The 15,393-nt window shown below is 41.2% G+C and overlaps 1 protein-coding gene across 1 annotated transcript in view; it reads right to left on the bottom strand.

The window, feature by feature from the left end:
* LOC115441491 (kinesin-like protein KIF21B) overlaps positions 1–15,393 on the bottom strand; it is a 77,309-nt gene that overhangs the window by 11,140 nt on the left and 50,776 nt on the right. The window contains 18 exon segments of the mRNA XM_037442732.1: positions 1,678–1,788; positions 2,139–2,279; positions 2,549–2,656; positions 3,500–3,648; positions 3,901–4,065; positions 4,306–4,544; positions 4,826–4,913; positions 5,498–5,578; positions 6,138–6,209; positions 6,511–6,710; positions 6,885–7,079; positions 7,285–7,480; positions 7,892–8,050; positions 8,397–8,633; positions 8,846–9,048; positions 9,367–9,525; positions 9,746–10,067; positions 11,786–12,031. Coding sequence (XP_037298629.1) covers positions 1,678–1,788; positions 2,139–2,279; positions 2,549–2,656; positions 3,500–3,648; positions 3,901–4,065; positions 4,306–4,544; positions 4,826–4,913; positions 5,498–5,578; positions 6,138–6,209; positions 6,511–6,710; positions 6,885–7,079; positions 7,285–7,480; positions 7,892–8,050; positions 8,397–8,633; positions 8,846–9,048; positions 9,367–9,525; positions 9,746–10,067; positions 11,786–12,031 — 3,071 coding nt within the window.

Below are 15,393 nucleotides of genomic sequence, written 5' to 3'. Positions count from 1 at the left end.
TCGTTTTGGAAACATACAAAAGCGCCATTTTTATATCATACAGACGATCATAGTGTAAAGTATAAGCAATATTTTCTACAAGCCGCCTGGAGATGGCGGCGCACGTTTATATCCTATTTCCAATAGAACATAGGTTAGATTTTTCTATTAACAAACTTACAGGCTATATAGAAATTCTATGTTTTTTTTACGGGCACAGCAGGTACTTCACTGCACCTGATGGTAAGTGGAGTTGGGTCAGTAGAATGTCGACTGACGAGAGATGATTACCCCTCGGCAGTCGACATAATGCCGGCCTGTTGGAACTGAATATATACAGGATGATCTCGGAACGCGAAACACTTACGTGGGCCACTGTGGCGGGTTTTAACACCTTGTGCACGGTAGCCGCTATTCGGGCGGATATAAAATATATCCTACCACCAGCAAGCAGCATTATAATACTTACTTTCACTTAAAAGTTATTTTTTGTGGTATACTCATACTGGCTTTAAAAAAAGCATTGTGAACGCCCTGTTTTAATTATTCAGTGTTTTGTCTCGCTTTGACGAGTGACATTAAAGTCAGAGGAAGCGAGACAAAACATTGTATAATATGACAGACGTATACAACGTTAATTAGTAAGTAAAATTACCAGTATGTTTTTATAATATAACTTATCCTAAGTGTGCGTGTAGCCACCACATTATGTACAAACGTGCCCCGCCATCGCATGCAACGCGTTATCGCTATCGCTATCGCTAGGTGGTGAGCAGTGGTGGTGCCGGCGCGGCGACCGTCGGCCGTCAGTCCTCTACTATCGACAGGTCGGTCAGCAGGCTGCAAGCAACCGACACGTGAGCCGCGCCCGCCACTACTCCTGCTTCTCGATTATACCGGTATTGTTATGTGTGCAACAAACCTTTTTTTATATTTAATAAATATTATTGTACATTTAATGTTTAAAAAAAATGCTTTTTTTGCACACATGACAAATCATACGATTACATTATATAGTCTACCGTCGGCAAAAAACTACTTTAGAACCATCATCTAAATACATGACGAAATTGTAAATATATATTTTATAAAAGATATATCTTCCATACGATTATTAAATACGACCAAAATATTGAATTAGTAATTGAATACATTTACAACTTCGTAACACCGTATACCCATTGCTTGCTACATAGCACATAAACCCAAGCGTGTCATGCAAACAGAGACGGCGATATGGCCGAGAAACGGGAGTGAGTGAGACATATCTAACTACACAAGCTCTTAATATTAACATATACCTTGAAAGTGGAACAAACAAAATAAAATCACCAAAAAGTAATAAAAATAGTATTCAAAGACTTTGCCATACGTATATTTTGCCGAAATTATGCAGATATTTTATTGCTGACTGTACATCCTCGTGTGATATTTTATCGATATTTAGTGATATAGTCCATCAAATACTATCGATAAGTGCGACTGCGATTTAAGGCAGCCTTCACGTTTATTAACAAAGCGGCATATCAGCTCTTTAATTTACCAATTGCATTTCGTATGGCAACAAAAAAATATTTTAAAGATAATCAGAAGTAGTCAACAAGTAAAAAGAAATTCACATACGTCAATTTTAATTCTATTAATATGCAATAAAACACACTACTGAACGTGTGTTATGAATAGAGGAATGGTACTTACAAGGAGGCTGGTTTGGAGATGTTGGGTTGTCGTCTCGGCGGGCGAGGGCTTTCCGGGGGAGGGGGGCGGCGTGTGCTCACTGGTGACGACGCACCCACGGGTTGTAGACCTCTATACAAATTGTGATATAAATAATACTTTAGAAGAAATCTATGCAAAGGTATAGTTGAAAAAGAGTATCGATTATTATTATGGTATTAATTCATGTTAAATTGTAGTTATATCTTTTGTGGGTTTGTAAGTTTAATGTCTTGGTTTACGGTCAACTTTACTGAGCATTGTTTAGGTGTTGTTAGATCGCATGAATTTTTACACATTGGTAACAGGGTTTTACTAAAATATCGATAAATACACGGCGTGTTATCGACATTTCTTGTTTCCTATAGGATCAAACATATCTGGCGCACTGTGTTACTCTTCTGCCTACCCTAATAAAGAGAAAAGTATAGTGTGTTGGTTACCTTAGACTGCCGGGCGCGCTGGGCACCCTGCTGAGCGGCGCGGGGCGCAGCGCGGGCGGCTCCACCAGCGACTGCGACATCGCGTCCTCCTCGCGCGACACCACGCCCAGGTCGCGCAGCCGCACCGACCCGCGCCGCCCGCTGTACCACACAACACAATTACAGTGGGATGAGTCATTACCCATTACTTGATTCATTTATTATTCGATTTTTTTTTTGTGAATGTTGTATTGTCTATGAATTATAAAATCATTATGATAATATACTGACCTTTAATACGATTTATTTGTATGAACAAAATATTATTTTTGGCAATTTGATATAGATACTGCCAAGATACTGACGATTTTTATTATATTTTTTTTTTAATAAATCGATAATTTTCTACACATATCGATTGTAAAACTTACGTGTTGCGTTGGAAAGGAGAATTTGAATTGTCATCTGGCGGTGACGTGGGTGCCGTGTTCGTCTCCCTTACGCCGTTAGTAGTAGTTTGCCGGTTTTCGAAGAACGTACTAAAAGATTACAGATGATTATTTTTAGTTTATTTTAAAAGATTTAGCCGATATATTTTTATTGGTAATAAAAAAGAATATAGAATATTTTTATTTGATAACAGAGGTAATTAAAATTTTTAACCTACTAAAATAAACAAAGATACTGTAGGAAAAAAAATCTGAGCAAAGAAAATCGACAGCGGAGGTACACGACACACAGGCGTCCATGGTACACGAGTGAGTACTGTAATTATTATGCAGTCGGCTACAATATATTCTGACGTTTCGCTGACGGAGAGTCCCACGGGTTGAGGTTCTGCTGGTCCGCCGCCAGCAGCCCCAACAGCCCCATCAGCCCCGGGCTGAGCCCGCTGCGCGTACCTGTCGACGGGCGAGACGGAGCGCGTGGAGGTGCCGGAGGAGACGTGCGCGAGCAGCGCGGCGAGCGCGGGCGGCGCGCCCCACGGGTTGAGGTTCTGCTGGTCCGCCGCCAGCAGCCCCAACAGCCCCATCAGCCCCGGGCTGAGCCCGCTGCGCGTACCTGTCGACGGGCGAGACGGAGCGCGTGGAGGTGCCGGAGGAGACGTGCGCGAGCAGCGCGGCGAGCGCGGGCGGCGCGCCCCACGGGTTGAGGTTCTGCTGGTCCGCCGCCAGCAGCCCCAACAGCCCCATCAGCCCCGGGCTGAGCCCGCTGCGCGTACCTGTCGACGGGCGAGACGGAGCGCGTGGAGGTGCCGGAGGAGACGTGCGCGAGCAGCGCGGCGAGCGCGGGCGGCGCGCCCCACGGGTTGAGGTTCTGCTGGTCCGCCGCCAGCAGCCCCAACAGCCCCATCAGCCCCGGGCTGAGCCCGCTGCGCGTACCTGTCGACGGGCGAGACGGAGCGCGTGGAGGTGCCGGAGGAGACGTGCGCGAGCAGCGCGGCGAGCGCGGGCGGCGCGCCCCACGGGTTGAGGTTCTGCTCGTCCGCCGCCGCCAGCAGCCGGGCTGTACGCTCTGCGTTCTCTTCCACCTGCAAACAAATATCAACAATCTAAGGTCTGACATAAACAGAGGATAATAACTAACGCCATTTAAAAAAAAATTATACTATGTCTGATATTCCACACCTTAGTTAGCTTTAAGATAGACACACAATTTTAGCACAATTTTTATAAATTTTTTGTGGCCTTAACCTTACACTAGCATAAAACTTAGATATATATATTTGTCGGCAGATTTAATTCCAGCCGTCATTTTAAAAATTCGTTCGATTCGTACTGACCTCTTTGAGCTGCGCTTTGGTATCGTTGAGCATCTTGAGGTTCCTGGCGGCCTCCTGTGCGTGCTGCAGCGCGAGCGCGGACATGCGCTCGAGCGCGTACCGTCCCGCCGCCACGCTGTCCACGTGGTCCAGCAGGCGAGGGAGCTCGTTCTCGTCATTTTCCTCCTGAATAGCACATCGTTTCATATAGTATCATTGTAAATACGAATTTGTTAAAAATAAAATTAAAAAATATTTGGCTGCGAAAGTCAACAGCAATCTATCACTTCATGTAGATTTCTGTGAGACAATGGCACCTAGCCCGATCAAATTGGCTTACTTGTGATGTTAACAAATATTTCTATTCTGCTATATGAAAACTGTGATAAGTAAGTATCGCTCGAATAACATAGGTGTATCGAATACCTCTATCTGCATGATTTGCGCCTGCGTTTCCGCGATGGCGTCGCGAAGGTACGCGAGGAGCGGCGCGGTGTCGGGCTCGTGGTGGCGCGCGGCCTCGCGCCGGCGCAGGTGTCGCTCCAGCGCGGCCTCCAGCTCGCCCAGCGTGGCCCGCGCGGCGCACGCGCGCGACACCCAGCACTGCAGCCGCGACCACGCCTCGCGACTCGCCCGCGCTGACTTGTGCCCGCGGGACCGCCCGCCTGCTCACAGACAGTATAATAATATTAGCCCTGTATTATATACTGTCTTACAGGCCTCATCCAGTACTGTGAGGGATTAGGCCTTAGTTCACCACGCTGGCTAGTGCGGATTGTCCAATTTCAAAAATCTTATAAAGAACCACCATTAGGGCAAGCAATAATTCATAAAGAATATGCCCATAATTATACTATCGCCGCTTTTTCAACACACATTACAATAACAAATTTATTTATTTTTAAATCCTTGAACATAAGAAACACTTTATAAATCGATAACTCACCGTGCAGTATACCAGCCGCCCGACTGCTTAGTTTATCCCTATGCCCTCTCCTTAGGAGCGACACTTCCTCCTGCTTGCGACGTAATACCTGAATACAACATACATTATCGATAAAATGAAATAGTCGACTACGGCGTTGAGGTTCTCGGATCGAATTCCGGCAAAAAATAATTGTGATTGGGTTTTTTCATCTTAAAAACTACTATCACAGCTCGGAGTCAGGATGTTGGCGGTGTGATCTCCTTGCTTCGGAAAGCATGTAAAGCCGTTGGTCCTGAGCCTAATCTCGCTCCGGTCATGTCGGATCGCCGTTTCACCGGACTATGAAAGTGAAGGAACAGAGAGTGCACCTGTGTATTGCGTACACACTTATGCACTATAATATATCCTGCGTAACTGGCTGATCTCCGTTAAGTTGAGATTTATAAAAAAAATTATTAAATACATACACTTTTAAATCGAAGTTACTCTAGGTAAAACTAATGACTAAAATAAAGGCAATCAAAAATAATTATACAGTACATATTACAGTAGATATAGAATTATGGATAGATATTAATTAAAATACACATTCCAAAGAAATTACACAATTCGATAAATCGCTTCAAAGAAACGCCCGAAGTTAGAAATGTGTCCTGTTTTTTATAGATTTTGTAAATGTCGATAGTTTACCTGCTCCTTGAGTTTCGTTTCGGCCTCCAACGACCGTATGAGGTTCGCATTCTTCCGCGATTCCTTACGCAATTGCGCCACCTGCAGAAAATTAAACAGAATTTTAACAACTATTTAGTATTCAATATTCGTATTCGGTGGTAATTTATTAAAAGGTCGCCATTTTTGTGGAATGAAGTAAATCTGTATTGTAATAATGATTTAAAAACTTGAATCACAGCATATTTACTATGAGCTGCAATGTGGTCGTTTTGTCATATTTGGATTAAATAAATCAAATATTTTAATCTTGTCAACGTCTACTGCAAGATTATCGATAATCTTCAATATTACTGACTCGATAATATCGATAAAATATTCTAATTTATTTTTTGTCCTCCGTGACGTAAACAAACAAACGGAAAACCAGCTGTCTTCACTGCCAGCATATTGCTAAATTGGGGTCTTTTTTGTAACAAACATAGTTTTAACTGCTTTTTGTCTGTTTTGTTTGTTTGTCAATATATATGTACCTTATGTCTGTATCAGAATAATTTGCTTACTTTCTAATATTTTTTCGAAATCGATTACCAACAAGCTTGCATGTGGAATTATGAGCGACTAATTTTAATGATTGTCTATTAAAGTATTCGTACGGTACCTCTTTAGCTCTCGCCGCCTCGGCCTGTGCGTGACGTTTCGCCTCAGCGCGCATCTGTTGCACCAGTTTCACCTGAAAAATTTCACGTTAGTCGAGACGAATTTTTAAAATTTTTGGTAATTATAAAATTTCAATGCTATTGTCTATATGTTAAGAGGATAATTTGTAATGACACAGCCAACAAAAAATATTGGATAATTTAAGAATAGTGAATTATAAAACTAGATACTAAGCATGGAGTTGATTTAGTTACATATCGATAAACAATTATATTATATTTTTTAGTTTTAGATATGAGATCACACGGCAAATCATATAGTAGATATTAATGAGTTAAACAAAATAGAGTGTTAAATCTATCGTAATAGTGTACCTTATCGCGCTTCATGTGCTGCAGCTCGTTGCGCAGCGTGGCGAGCTGCGTGGCGGCGTGCTGCTGCGAGCGCTGCAGGCGCGTGTGCTCGCGCTGCGCCGCCTGCAGCCGCTTCAGCTCGCGCGACATCGCCGACACGCGCCGCTCGTAGTCCTCCTTCACGCGCTTCAGCTTCTCGCTGGGCGGGGACGCTTGAGTCGCTGTGTTGTAGGAAATGGAATTAAGTAATTTTATTAGTGGTGTATCGGAGAGATAAACACGAAAAATGTATATTAAATAACGAATCAGATTACTGGGAATGTTACAGAACCATAGACTCATGAACCTATTAAATAAAGATCTATTTGCAGATGCAAAAATCTCCAGCTGCTCACCCAGTGAAGCCAGCACTTTGTCGCGCTCGTCGGTGGTGGCCTTGATCTGGTGGTGCAGCGTGTCGAGACGCTGCTCGTAGTGCGTGCGCAGGGCGGCGAGGCGGCGCTGCGACACCTCCAGCTGCTCGATCAGGCGCGCCTTCGTGTCGATGTCCTCGCTTAAAGCTGCTAGTTGCGCTGATAGTGCACGTTGACCTACAGCAAGGAGGTATAGTTCTAAACAAATTGTTTCAAACCGAAATAAATAACTAATATTACTAGTACTACAGTGTTGCAAACTATCGAAAAGATATTCCAGTAAGGCAGTTGAATCGTGTTTATTTTCTATTTTAATTTGCGTTGTAATATTTCCATACTCTTGTTACCAATTACAAAATATACAAGGCAACAGCACAATTACCTTTAGCCTCTGAGTCCTCATCGGAATCAGTAGCGTCTCCATCAACATCAGACGGGTCAGAGTCGTCAGCACTCTCGCCCTCCGCCCTCTCTCTCTCGCCCATGGGTCGATCGTCGGTGCTCATCACGCTGTCCGTCATGTTCAATTTACGCTGGAACTCCATCTCGCCCATACTCCTTGCCAGCAACTCTTTCTCCTATTACGAGAGAGTATGATTGTCAAAATCAGAGGTGTGATTTTTGTTACGTGAAATTTGATGATGCGTTTTGCTGGTGGTAGGATATATTTTATATCCGGCCCGGATAGCGACCACCGTACACAAGGTGTTAAAACCCACCATAGTGGGCCACGTAAATGTGTCGCGTTCCGGGATCAGCTTGTAATAGACCGGCATAATTGTGTGGACTGCCGGAGTCTCTCGTCAGTCGACATTTTATTAGATTTCATTCCACATACCATCAGGTGCAGTGATATGTTACCGTTCAATAAAAAAAAAGTAATAATTTATTGTTATATTACGTATTAAAAAAAATTGGTAATCGTCTGAATAGTTATTGTAATGATATTATTAAAAGTCCCTATTATGGCAAAAATAAAACAAATGTACCTTATACAGCTCCCGCTTGGCGTCGTCTAACACCGCGGACGGGTCGTGCACGGAGTCGTTCCTGGTGCGAGCGACGGCCTCGCGCCGCCTGCTCGTCTCGTACAGCGCGTTCGCTTCCATCAGCTGCGTGCGCAGGTCTTCTATCTCGCTCACATAACCCTGACAAAAGAGAAAAGACGATAGAAAACTAATTATAATAAAATAAAAAGGTACAGACTATCCATTATCCTTATAAAGTACAAACGACCTTAAACGTTGACTTTCGATGAATAGCGAAAATGGACCAATCAGAATAAAGTTTGACATGCTTGCAAATAACTTATTTTGATTGGTTTATTATTACCATTGATCCAAAATTAACGATTACGAACGTTTATTGAAAACGGCCGCATACTAGTTTTCAAGGAGAAAATTCTATGTAGAGAGGGCAAATGAGTTACCATAAAACTTCAGGATCCATATGCGTAAAGTGTTTGCCAAGTATTAAACTTGTCCAAGAGTATACCTGCACGAGAGCAGTAAGCGAGCAGTCATTGGCATCAGGACTGCCCTCCTTGGGTGTCCAGGTGGCGAGCGCCTTCTCGGCGACGAGCGCGGAGTTCCTCGCGGAGAGCTGCTCGATGGTGCCCTGCATGGCCTTCACGCGACGCCGCAGCGCCTCCACCTCGCTCGTCAGGATCGCGTTCTCCTGCACCACATCACTCCAGCCTTCCTCGCCGTTCTCGGCTATCACGCGTTTTCCCTGGTGGAGAATCGGAAAGATACATTTTGTAATATTTTGCTTAGATAACACACTAAATACTACCAATGTTTAATCATTCTTAGTTCTTGATGGTATTGTCTTTTGAAAATAACATTTGATCAGCTTAAGTCTAATTTGGAAAACTATCTCATCCTTAATCACATAAAACAAACCAAAAAGCACTCAATAACCAGCAGCACAAAGTCCAATACCTGTTTGTACTCGGCGAGCTCGAGCTGCAGCCGCGCCACCTCCTGCCGCAGCTGGTGTATGGTGCGCGAGGTGAGGTCCTGGTTCACGACGCACCGGTTCTTGATGTTGCGCGCTCTGTTCGCGTACTTGAGAGTGTTGAGCGTCTCCATGAAGTCCCTGTCGCTCGGTGACACGCACGCTATCATTACCGTGTTGCTGTTGCCTGGACACAGAAAACAGAGAAGATATAAAAAATCACGCCGAATTAATAATCTCCTCGTTTTTTCGAAGTCGGTTAAAAAAGGAGCACGTAATATAAATTTCTAAAATTTCACTTGATAATAAATACTACACTGGTTGTTTTTTTACAGCATTATGAGGTCTAACATCAATAACTTAGGACAACAGTAGTGTTGCAGTAGCATAAAACTTTACTATTCAAAGGTCCGGAGAGTGTTGCTACCCGATGGTTCAGGCAAGGGACTTTCAAGTCATTATGTAAGTCAATAAAATGTATGTATGTAGACAATGTGATTGTTACCTCCCAGCGAGTCTTGCAGTAACCTCGTCAGCTTGGAGTCTCGATACGGCACGTGCATCACTCGCCTGGACTTGTCCCCGAGAGCTGATATCACGTTACCCAGCGCTAGTAGACCGCAGTTTATTGATATACCCTCTTTGGCTCGCTCGCCCGTCGCTCCTGCATAATCAAATCTACATATTACTTTTCACATATTTATGGTTTTAAACATTTTTTTATTTTTTTAATTTTATTATTTGCAACGTCGTAGAGATTAACCTAACATCACACAAAACGCAACAATTTAAAATATGATACTATGAAATTTAAAAACGACACACAAATAATAACAGCTTTACCTTTCAAATAAAGAATAGATAATTTTGAAATCCACACAGACCTGTCCTCTTCAACCGTTCAGATCCAGCCAAGTCGACAAAATGGAACTTGGCAGTCAGCGTCTCGTACTGCTCTGGCGCGTCTGTTTCTGCTTCCCTCTCTGCTGGATCCTGGTCAGCTGCTAGCCTCCTCTGCCGTAGTAGGAGAGTAAACACCGCGTGCGACCGCGAGGAAGTCGAATTCATGTTAGTCGCTGCTGTGGTTCTTGCGAGGGCCCCTGCTCTGAGGGCTCCGAGTGCCTCTCTCACTCCTCTGACTGCCCGCATCGAAGCCCCTACTATTTTAACTCCGCCGCAACCGTCTTCTGTTATTCGGAGGGCGCCCTGGAAAGACGTTAAGTTTGGATATGATGACCTTTAAAGTCTACTAGATTCGAGTTTACTGGCATACTTGAGCTTAAATGAGGAATATTGATATATGGTTATGAGCTACAATGCACTATTTTCAGTTCATAAAAAATGTAGACTATAAAATTAGGTTTAGAACAGTTGGTTGGTGTATTTGCCTAACTGCTGGATACATACGGTCTAATTAAACCATAGCAGTATTCACATTATGATATGAATAATGAAAAGTCCTGACATTTTGGTAAGTAACAAATTGATAAAACAAGTTTTATGGTAAAGCTTGAACAGATGCTCAAAATGAAAATCATAGCGGGCGTCTTGGGTACATTACAACTTCACCCACTCTCTCTCCTAACAAGGTAACATAGGTACCTCATAAATATACCAGTTGTTATACCTTAAAAGTATTTATTCCGATTTAAAAATGTGCAAAATTTCATCCGCAATCAATTTGAAAGATAAATCAAAAAACGAAGTGTTCACGCTCCAACGGATCGGTGTCGGAATAAATATTACGAGCAATTATTGCGATAAGCGCACTGAGACACCGACGCGGTGAGATCGCGGAAATTGTTCGGATCAAATCTGTATTTAGGGTTGGTAAATTTTGTTTTGTTTTTTTTTTGTACAGTCGAATTAAAAGATGAGTATCAGTCACCTGGTTTCACGCACAATGGCCCGACTACTTTACGGGCTAAGTGTGAAAAAGGGAGCCCATAACCATCGCTCACCTGGGGCATTTTTTCTTCTTTGAATGGGATAGAGGCAATCCTTCGGCTTAGCAATGGCATCGGCCCCGATGGAGAATGGCGACGGAAGAGTGATAGTAACTTCGTAGGATGGGTGGAAGGCAAATGTTGTCTTTTAGGTCTTAATGTGTAATACAACCACTAGGTATACGCACTGCATTGTGTGTCTCGGCCCACGACAAATGTCTCGTCATGCATGGGTATGGCAAAAATAGAATTTTGTTACGTGGGTTTATTTCTTTCCATAAAATATAAATTGTTCTTAAGTTTGGCAACCCTAGGCGCGTCGTAGACATTTTGATTTATCGATCTCGCGTCATTGCCAGGTTAATGATTCCGCATCGTATATTGGTATATAATGTACACATTAATGGGTATTTTAATGTTTTTCCATTAATGTAGAATTATATTCAAGGATACACAGTCGCTTTACTGTATTGCTTCAGTTTAAGTTTTATAATACAAGTTCCCTACATCATAAACTCTTTCTAGAGAAAAAAGCTTAGTTACTTTCTCACTAACAGCCATTTTCAATAAACGATCTCAATCTCAATCTTCAATCCGATTTCCAGAAGGAACCAATCAAAATGAGTCATTTGTAAGTATGACAAAAAATACTTTGTTTTGAAGGGTATATTTTTGAAAAGATCGAAAAAAAGCGATTGGGATTGTTTAATGAAAATGGTGGTTAGGGATAGAGATTGTAACCCGTATACCGCGAGTTGCTTTTCGATAAACCACATACCTACAAAATATGTAAATAACTCCAGTTTTTTATTTGAAGGTGTTTTACCCAACCTTTCACTTTTTGGATTCAAGCTTGTTTTTGGTTATCCGCTATTATCATTTTCTATTTTAGAACGTCTTTGTAACGGAACCAAGTGTTGTTAACTAGGAATAGAAACTAAGACTCGCGACACCAACTTTTCATATCCTGAACTTTACCTTAGCGAACGGATCCTTCGCTGGATCCAGCAGATCTACAATATCTTCATTATACAGCTCGATGAACTGCGCCTGCACGGAGAATTCGGGCGGCAGCTGTCCCTGCGCGCGCGCATCCTCCGCCCTCGCGTCGGCCCCGGCGAAGAGGTCGCGGATGGCGCGCGGGATGATGCCGCGTCTGTCGTCGTCACACTCGCCCTCGCCCTCCCAGCCGCTGCCCATCGTGTATGTCTTGCCTGAGCCAGTCTGTTGACAAGAGAATGGATTTTTAATCTACTTTATTTTTTCCTATTTTTAGTTTCTAGTCTTTACGTATGTAAAAGTTATATTGTAGGTCTGTTTCTACGTTATCTGTGCTTGTGTTACGTGGACATTACATTGAAAATAATATTAAGTCTCCAATTTTAATCATAATATCGCCACCAGAGAATTAATTTGCTAAAAATAACTAACCAACAATTGCATTGGGAAGTTGTTTAATTGCGTAACTTTTTATGCTAACGCTTGACAAAACATGAGGATTTTTTACGCACTAATGGCTTTCAATTTTTTGTTCATTTTTTGCGTTACTTCATTATAATTACTGAAAATGTACGGCGACTTTTTTTCCTTGGTACTGTGTGGCCAAAAAAAATATCAATCTCACCAAAAATTATAGTTTAGATAGCGTCTATAACCTTGAAGTGGTAGGCACGATGCAACTAGCAAACCCACGTGTTTTCGAGGTCATTTCCGTCCATTGATAGGGGACAAGCGTAGATCGATCTGACATGAATCATACCAACTACTGATGCCAGAATGATGGTGAATTGCTTATAAAACAACATGATTGCTATCTCTTAAACCCACTTGTAACACAAATCTAATTTATGACAACTTTTTTTGTTCGTCAACGCGTTTGGCGTGTTAAGCCGCGATCAGCATAATCGCCATCCGCCATGTGTCATACAAATGAGCTCATTACGTGCGTGTGGCGGAAGCTCGGACGACAATCCTAATTACCGTACATCGCGGGGGCGTTCGGAACCACTCTCTTTTCAAACTCGTGACTGCGGATAGAACTAATAGCGTATTCGCCGTCTTTACGGTATTGTGCGTGAAATTGAAAGTGTTTTTGTTTCTGCATGTAACTTTAGTTGTGCTAGTTTTTTTGAATTTGGAATAAAATATTATTTTTGAATTTGAAGTGCATGACGTATGTGTGTTGTTTTTTTTAACTTTAGTTATATGAACTACTTAACTATTTAACGAAGTAAAAAATGTATCAAATAATAAATGCTAATATCCTTTTAATCTGTATCAATTGTTCAGTTTTCGGTTCTTCAAGCCGGATGTTGTGATTCTAATCGTGTATTTTATTTGTCGTAGGTGTTACATCTATCTTCACGAACTTTAAAGGCAGTTTGACGTCAAAACAATAGTTGGATTGTAGTCAATGGTGCCTTTGAGTGTCAATCGATTCTTGTTCTTACACAATAAGCGTGCGAGACTAAACAAAACAAACCGATGCCTATCTAGTAATGTTAGGCTGCTTATTGTCGTTCTTAAAGACGGGTCACGTTATACCTAATAATTATTTTCTAGCTTATAATGCATTCATCCTGTTTCCTATTAATAAATATCGTTTTGTATGTTTTTCAGAAGTAAAAGTAAACCGATGAATAGATTTGGAAGACATTTGATGTACAGTTAAACGACGTCCTGGATTAGATTAGATTATATTGCCTACTTTTATGCGTGTGAAGTGCATAGAGGGATTTTTATACTGAAAAAAATATCACGTAGACTGAGCCGCGACCAAAAACTAGCCCTTGTATAATATAAAGCTTCTCTGCATCGCGATTAACCCATTACCAACATTAAGACTTATATCACATCCCACTTATTTACATCAAACTTTCTGAAGGCTCTTTTCACAATTAATCAGACAGGTAATTTGCTAAATGCACTCTTGTTTACCATTACTTGGGAGGTCGACATTTGTATTTGCCTTATATTATATTCGAAGATTAGCTTTAACATCGTAAATCAGACCCTAAACAACCATTTCAAGACAATTCAATTAACTTGTGCTCTAGTGTCACCATATCTTACTAATATTGTAAATGCGAAAGTATGTGAGGACGGATGTATGTTTGTTCCTCTTTCATGAAAAAATCTATTGAACGGATTTGGATGAAACTTTACAGTAATATTGGTAACATCAGAATAACACATAGGCTACAATTTATAATGATATAGATGATTTTGTATAATTTGGTCATAATATAACGATACATCAAGTGGGGAATAAAAATATCCCGGAAAACTTTACGCGGACGAAGCAGCGAGCAAAAGCTATTTGAACATTATACCAAGACTGGCGCGCCAACTCGGCCGAATACGACCGAGCGGCGTCCGTCAGTCTGCTATAGGCTAGTGCGTGACCGCAATGCTTATCGCGCGGCGTGTGAGGGATCAGCAATTGCATAACTAGCCATAGAAAATCTCCATACTTGGCGATTATTCGATCGGATAACTCCGTAACAAAGAGGAGAAAGTGTGAGTGGGCTGTTAATTAAACGGTCGGTACGGGCGAATGTATTATGTAAATGTTTCTTGTAGATATTAAACGACGTTAAACCTGTGCGGATATTATGTCGAAAATAGAGATGAATTAATCAAGTTTGATGGAGTAAATGATGTTCAAAATAAATATAAATCAACTTCGATGGAGTAAACACCGTTTGTAGAGCCCACTTTCATACATATTTACAAAATAATTTTATTAGGTAAATCAATGTTAATGTTTAGAACTCACTTGTTTTATTCTAGTTCGATATTCGGAATGGCCACACAGGCCGTTCAATATTTATTTTATTTTTTATTTATTCCAAGATCAAATTTAACGAATAAATACTAATTACAATTATTCAAAAAGTCAACTACTACATAATATTATTCATTCAGACTATGTCGTTGGCGGCTGTACTAGTGTTTACGTCACAGCCTTCAGCGTTCTTCACCCTAATAGTTAAATATGATCAAGTAATACATTTGAGTGCAAAAGTATTTGTTGCTATAATAGCTGTTATTTTAAAAAATAAACACAGTCACGGGGGGACCACGAAGGCTGCAAAGTCTTAGAAACGTCGGGAGAAAATTAAAATATTAAAACCGCGATAAAATCCGAAAAATTGTTAAATTTTAATGTCTAACATTCGCGTAAACATAAAAAATCATTTTATTAAAACTGTTATCCAGTTATAAAGCCTTTCGGAATATCAGCGATATGTATTAATGTATTCAGATTAATCATATTCTTTTATACAAAACATACTTGTTTGTTTGCATCGTATTACAGTTCTTACACAATACCAGTTATGCGCATTATTGTTACATACATAAACACGTATATCATATAACGTGTTCAGAAAAACACATTACTTTCGATATACATGAGAGACTCCTATACCAAATAGGGTACCTATTTGGGTAAGGTTTTTGGCTTTTTATTCTCTGTAGGTACTGCTGGTTAAGTCGCTGTAATGTTTAGTTAGCTAAAGCAACCCTTTAAGGACCAGTTAATTTAAAAATCTTTAAAAACCTTTTCATGAAAAAGTATAAAC

The sequence above is a fragment of the Manduca sexta genome, chromosome 25 (assembly GCF_014839805.1).
Source record: "Manduca sexta isolate Smith_Timp_Sample1 chromosome 25, JHU_Msex_v1.0, whole genome shotgun sequence".
Classification (NCBI taxonomy): Eukaryota; Metazoa; Arthropoda; class Insecta; order Lepidoptera; family Sphingidae; genus Manduca; species Manduca sexta.
Note: the sequence above shows the minus strand (reverse complement) of the source record. Positions and strands in the feature narration are given on the sequence as shown.